At 49.8% G+C, this 7,121-nt stretch overlaps 1 protein-coding gene across 3 annotated transcripts in view; it reads right to left on the reverse strand.

Annotated features, from left to right (window-relative positions):
• The window catches only part of PMEPA1 (prostate transmembrane protein, androgen induced 1), a 47,574-nt gene extending 40,991 nt beyond the window's left edge, over positions 1–6,583 (reverse strand). For all 3 annotated transcript variants that reach the window (XM_054173482.1, XM_054173481.1, XM_054173480.1), the window contains exon 1: positions 6,471–6,583. In XM_054173482.1, the coding sequence (XP_054029457.1) occupies positions 6,471–6,573 (103 nt within the window). In that variant the 5' untranslated portion in view covers positions 6,574–6,583. The remainder of the gene's footprint in view (positions 1–6,470) is intronic.
• Positions 6,584–7,121: the final 538 nt, after the last annotated feature.

The following is a 7,121-nucleotide window of genomic DNA, read 5'->3' on the forward strand; positions in this document are numbered from 1 at the left end:
TTCAGGCTGCACGTTTTCTGAGGAAGGTATAAATGCTACCCCAAACAGGCTATAAGGAGGAAAGATGCTACACAAGATTTAAATGAAAACCTTAATAAACATTCCGAGTTCCTACCCTCTTTCCTACTCTAGCCATACTACATACATTCATGCAACAAGCTCTCTTGTTTCACATAGGTGACAATCACCTCCTCCAGCCAATGAGAGTTTATCTGAGGATGTTCTGTAGATAGAAGGGGAAGAAAATACTCCCAATAGCACCACTGAAACAACACCAGGTTGCTTTTAGAAAGCTTGAGTCATTAGAATCAAGATCTTTAGACTAAAAGGATGCATGTGTTCTTTAGAAGACCAAAAAAACCCACCAACAGAAAAAAAACCCTAAAGCTGGAACTCGTAATATGAGGTGGATGCTTAGATAAATACTGTGCAACATACCACAGCAGAAATGCTGATGCAAGTTTAGGTTTCACACTGGAGATATTTCAAAAGATTTGCAAAGCTTTGATAATATTTAACATCTCTACTAATTTCCTTTTTGGTGTAATCATAAATTTACCATAGTAGCCAAAAGATCTGGGATGAACTACAAGTTCTAGCTGGCACTGAAGCCAGCAAGAATAATGTGTGCTGTTACTATTTTCTCTCAAAACATACCTCAGCAAAACTGACTTAAAATGAGGAAAGAAATTGTGAAACTGTCATTACAAAGAAGCATTTAAAATGCAGATCAAAGTGCTGCCTTAGAAGCTGTATTCCTTGCCAAATCATCAAAGCTCTCTTTACTCCCAATAGCTCCCCAAATCCTCTGATTTGGATGATAAACTCCTGCAGCTGAAATGTATCTGCTTTAAAAAAAAAATTAAAAATAAATAATAATAACAATAAAAACCCCAAACCACAAACAAAAAGCCCAAACTTCACAACTCCTCCGGTTACTAACAACTTCATTAACCACTTCATTTTCCGCTACTTTCTTGTTTTACTGATTCTGTTAACTGTCACAAACGTGTTGCCTGTATGCACACATCGACAGTGCCCTGCTACTTGTTCAGGTATTGAAAACTCATCAGCTCACTGAGGTGCAGATGTGTTCCCATCTTGCAGGCATCAAATTGCCAACAGCTCAGGTAGCTGTTCCTGTGCAAATGCCAGTGCTGCTTTCACACCATTCCACTACATCCTCTGCTTGTGCACTGCTCTTTAAAGAGCTCCAAGACCATGACTACATCCAGAGCACCAAGGAAGCTGCCCACATAATCAGGTCCAAAAGATGGATGGGTCGGATGTTGCTCTCACAGAAAGAGGCCTTGTACCGAAATCCTCCCTGTTCTCTCCGGGGCCAGACTCAGCCATGCTGCTCACAGCCACGACAGGTCTCTGAGGTGTTTCCTCACCTGGGATCTGCCCAAGTGACCTACCTTCTGCCACCCAAAATAACTGTAAAATAATCATCCAGCAATTCAGCCACACAGACAGGAAGAACACTGCATAAAACATCCCCATCAATGTTAATGATTCCTGTGCTTTATGGATGTCTGGGAGTGTGCTCATGGTGTGAACCAAGTTTCCACTTAATTGCAGCAAAGTGGCCCTTGTACCTCTCTCCTCATGAGCATTCCAGCCAGGCTTTATTACTTTGATGAGACATGCCAACAACAGATGCACCATATATCAGGGAACTAACCTGAGGGATCTGGTAAGACAAACCATACACCACATGTAGGATCTCCTTCCAGGAAGCTAACTGGTAGTGAGTTTTTACCATTTCAAATAAATGACCTTTTTCAGCTAATTCTGACACAAGACCAACAGACATGACTGCGCAATGAGTTACTCAGGAAAGCAGCTAGATTGTAATTAATGTCTTATTAGCGACACCACTACTTTGGGACTTCCCTTGGAAGGGTTTCCTCATGTCTATCCATTTATAATTTGGGTTCACAAATTCATTCTAAAACTGGATTTAGCTAGCCACCAACTCTCAGCCTGGGAAATAGAAAAACGTTAGTATATTTGGTGAGCAACAGCAAATGAAAGTAAGAACATACATTTGTAGGTGCTCTTCTCTCCATCTGCAAAGGAAGCAGCTAACTCAGTATTGTGAAAATTTAGAGGTGATCCCAGACCCTACTTTGAGAACTCCTGGCCTTAAGGAAAGGAATATGGTTGCTGTTTACCACACTCTCCTTCAGCACCAATACTGTCACACCTAGAATTTGAAAACATACATAAAACAAAGGCAAACCAAGGTCTCATTCAGGGGGTTGAGGATGCCTTCATGGCAGAAGGTAACAGGACAAACTATGTCAAACACTCTTCTCTGAATATACCCTGACACTGAGTAAAAAGGAAGAATTAGCCATGTTGTTTCCATTCTGCATTACATATGAACACCTCCAATTACATAGGATCACCTCTGGTGCCGTGTGTGCCAGTCCCACTGTGCAGCACAGCACAACACAATCCAGGTGTTCACCTAGAGGAAAAAAAGCACAAAGTTTGACTATTTTCCCTCTATTTCCTTCTCTATGTCTTTTCATTGTCCCATTCAACAATGATTATAAAACACTAAGATTATAATCACCACCTGAGGGCACAAAATAAAACTGTAATTTTAAGACCCCTGTGCTCTCCAGGCTCAGGGAATTAAGATTCTCCCTTCTGTGCTGCATATGAAAGGTGGGAAACAGCTGGGACCACCACAGACCTGGAACAGCAGACAGTCAGGGTCCCTGGACACATCCACAGATACACACAGACATTTCTTAGGCCATCCTAAGTAAAAGCCATCCATGCTTCATCCTCCTGGACTGTACCTTGGGATGCTGATCTCAGCAAAAAGCAGCACTTCTTGCAGACACACGACCAGAGCCAGACATGGGGAACCCCCTGAGCTGGCTGCAGTCAAACAGAGATACCACAAACTGAACACACTCTGTGCAAACACTCTCTAGCTTGATGAAACACAGGTAGCAGCTCTGGCTTCCCTCTGCGTCCCTACCTGCTATAGGAAAACTGCAGGTGGAAAAAAGAAGTACATGGTTATGAAGCCACTCTTGCCACTGACACCGTATCAGGAAAGAAGTTGACACAGTGTCAGGAAAGAAATGCATTTGCTAAAAAAGCTGTTTCAAGTGGAAAGGAGACATGAGCCCTGGTTGAGCCACCGGCATTTGGTTTGGTGTTAAACCAAAGAATGTGAAAACCTAGAAGTCCTTGCCTGGACAGAAACCTGCTCTCATGGCTTGCTCGCTCCAGTCCACTGCTGCCTGGGCACACTGCTCTGGCACCAGTGTCACAGCAATGCTGCCAAGCCAGGGGAACAGCTTCACCTCCTCAGGGAGATGTAACAATACCTCTTCAACTCCCAAATGCTTTGGCTAACATTACTGCATGAGAGAAGCCTCTGACAAGAGCCACCCAGCCCAGAGAGAGACCTGCCCTCACACCTCGTGCCTGAGGACATGCTCTCACAGGGATGCCCGGGTGCCTGTGGAGGCAGGATTCACAGCCTGGCACTCAGACCCTCTGGGAGACGTCCCCGTAGGGTGAGAAGCAGCCCTGGCACAGGTGTGAGGCCTCTGTGCCATTGTCCAGAGCAGGCAGGAGCTGGCAGGTCACACGGACCCGGTCAGCAGGAGCCGAGCTGCCCGTGACGAGTGAGCGAGCGGGGAAGGCAGCAGGGAGGCAGGCACACCGCCTCGTTCCCTGCGCCAAATAATTAGTTATTTACAGACTCTTCCACCACGACAATCACCCCTGACCTCCTTCACCCAGCCGAAGCGATTAGAGACCACTGCCGCAGACGTCTGGCTGCTTAAAGCCACCCGGCATATTGGCACTACAGCCCCGGCAGCGGACGAGACTCCGCTCCCCCGCCCCCAAAAAGCCCTTTTATAATCCTAATCTGGGAGCGCCACACACAGAAACCAGCTGCTCCCTCCACCGCAGCGCTGCAGCCTGCTACACGGAATAAAGCCTGCAAAGAACTATTTTTGGGGATCGGTTGTACAGTTAACCTAATTAGAGGGTTAAATTAAAAGAGTTTACAGTTATGCCACTTTCCTGGAGCATTCCTGCATGGTAACCTTTGGCTAGAAAATTAAATAGCATCTGGTGGAAGCTGCTCTGAGGTTCCCTCAAAGTCGTATTAGACAAATAAAATCAAGAGATTGGAGTGGGGGGGAAAAAGCTGTATAATGAATTTGTCTCAGGGAGGCTCAGCTCTGTCCTTTCCAGTGAACCCAGGTGGAGGAAGCGATCGGGTAACAGCCCCTGCAGTGCAACCAAAGCCCTCCTGTGCAGCGCAGAGGTGAAGCACAGAGGTGAGTTAATGCCACCTGCCATCGGCAGGAAATAAATAAGTAACACTGGTGATAAAGAAACCTATTTGAAACTGAAATATGGGCAAGAAGCATCCTGGGAGCTCAATCCAAGCCTGCCAGGAGCTAAATGGAATTCAGCGTCTGAGTGTCAGGACCCTCAGAGCTGAGTGGCTGACGCAGGGTAGGAGAAGCCAGGGGAAGGACTTCTGGAGCTGTAAAACATGAGGCACGAGGCTCCTGCAACACCCATCCACATCCAGGCAAGGTGTCTTCCAGCATACTGCACTGTCCCCAGCCTCTCACATCCCCCATCCACAACCGGCACCTGCCTCCTACCAAGCCTTTTGTACACTGGAAAAAATGGAGAAACAAATTACAAAATGTGCTATTTCTAAAAAGTCAAAGAATTAAATTAAAAGCCCAAGCTGTTCCAACAAAAGCTCACGCCAAGAGTTAGACTGGAAGAGAAGCTTTTTCTTCAAAAGACATTACACGTTTTAATTCACAACTTTTATCATAACCATGAGCCTTGATCAGACAAAGTCAAGTCTCTCATCCTTGCAGTTCTGTGGGACACAGTTCATGTTCCCCAACTGGCTGACACAAAAAAGAACTGTATCTCCATTATTTATACATTGCCATTGGTATGCACATCTAGCCTGGCCTGTTAAAGTCAGGAAAGAATAATGGCCTATTCAGTACCGGTAGTGTTAATAAAATCAGGCAAATCCAGCTTAGTTTTGTCTGAACACGAATGAGATTAAATCAAGATTAAATGTGCATACAGTACAAAGGGTATGGTTTATGCTAAAATTCAGAATGAACACATTTTAGTACCCAGCATACAAATGCCTACAGACCTTCCCCAGGACTCAAGACACCTGAATTAAACAACGATGAAACTGGAGAAGGCAAAGGCAGATGACACTGGACAAAAGCCACCCAAAATACCAAGGGACAGATGCTGGCTCTAACATGCGGCTCTGCAGCCCCACTGGAGGTAACGGGGCAAATCCTGCACTAGGCAGGAACAGACACAGCTCAGCTGACTTTCCCCTGCACGCACCGAGCACGACTCTGCCCCGTCACAGTGCCAGCAATGTATGCAAAATCAAGACTCTTTCCCAAGTTTTCGTTTTGGGCCATTTTGCATTAGTCTGTGCAGGGTTTAGACTTCACGGCACAGAACCAGGTGTTAAGCGGGGTACAATCCGACAGCCAACCCAAAACGTTCTCTTTACAGAAAATACCATTTGCTTTAAATTGCCAGAGAAACCAACTCATTTCTCTTTCCTCAGCAGCAATATTCTTTCTTCCCCTCCATAGGCTTCACTTCCAAGAAGGCAAGAGCAAACAGAAAAGTAGTGGGTATTTAGGTCAGGCACTGTACTCACTGCTACTCTGCCAGGGTTGAAAAAATATTAAGAGGCAAATACCCCTTCCTAACGAAGAGCCCCCAGGGGCTGGAGGCGGGGGGAACAGGTTCCAAAATATAAGCCCTACCCGGGGCTCCGGAACGCAGTGCTCACCCCCTTGCAGTACCGAGAGGAAGGTGATTCACACCGGGGCTAGCGGAGATCCTCGGAGGAAACTGAGGGCCGGGATCCCCAGCATCACCCCCCGCGCCAGAGGGAAAGACGCGGGGGCAGAGGCGGCTGCAGCAGCGGGAGCATCGCCGGGGCTCAGCCGCGGGGGAAGGGGCGAGATGCGGGTGGTGATGGAGCCAAGATGAGGAAGGGCTGGGATTTCACACGCTGCTGCTGAGAGGGCGAGGCGCGGAGAGGAGACGCGGGAGCAGCCGGCTCCGCAGGCAGCCCGGGGAGGCTGAGTGCGGGGTCGCTCTGCCGGCCCGTCCCGCCGGGTCTCGCCCGCCCCCGGCCCGCACACTGTCACGCCGTGTCACACCCGCACTAGACACCCCAACAGCAACAGATAAGAGCTCAGAGCTCGCACGGAAGGCAACAAAAATTAAATAATCACTGAGAGAAAACGCATCGCGGCGAAGGGTCCCGGCGCTGCCGGGGAGCCCCCTCGGAAAGTTCCGTGCCCGCGGCGAGGACACCGTGCGCCCCCCCGCACCCTCGCACCCGCACCCGGGGAAGTCGGGGCCGGCCCCGCGGCAGCACCAGGACAAGTACTTACTGATCTCCATGCTCTGGAACAAAGACCTTTTGCAGTTGCATGTGCAGGACACATTGGGCTGAATAGCTGCGGCCGTGCTGTTCAGACCCATTAAGTTATACATTTAAAAAAAAAAAAAAAAAACAATTAAAAAAAAAAAAAAAAGGCGACGGCGACACAAAGAACTTCACGGCCGCCGCCGAGAGCTCTCCGGGCAGCACCACATAAAGCCGGGGCTCCTCCTCGGCGCAGGGAGGGGGGTGGGGGGGCGAGGGGGGGCGGGCGGAGGGAAATGCAGCTGCGATCAAAAATTGGAAATAAAACCACGGCCCGGCACGGCCCGGCACGGCGCAGCGCCCCCCGCAGCGGCTCGGCTCGGCGGCTGCTTCGTGCCCCCACCCCCCCGTCCGTCCCGGGACGCGGCTGGGCTGGTTCAGGCCGCGGCAGCCCCGCACTTTTGTGGGGCGCGGCGCGGTGGGAGCGCGGTGGGAGCGCGGCCCGCCCGCTCCCGCTCCCGCCCCCCGCGCTCATTCACGGCCACGGGGACGCGGCCGCGCGCCGCCGCCAGCCGCGGGCGGGCTCCGTGACGTCAGCGCCAGACGGGGACTGCCCTTTCCCCCGCGCCGCCGCCGCCAACGGGAACGGGAGCGGGAGCGAGGGGGGGCGAAGGCG

Source organism: Dryobates pubescens, chromosome 26 (assembly GCF_014839835.1).
Source record: "Dryobates pubescens isolate bDryPub1 chromosome 26, bDryPub1.pri, whole genome shotgun sequence".
Taxonomy (NCBI): Eukaryota; Metazoa; Chordata; class Aves; order Piciformes; family Picidae; genus Dryobates; species Dryobates pubescens.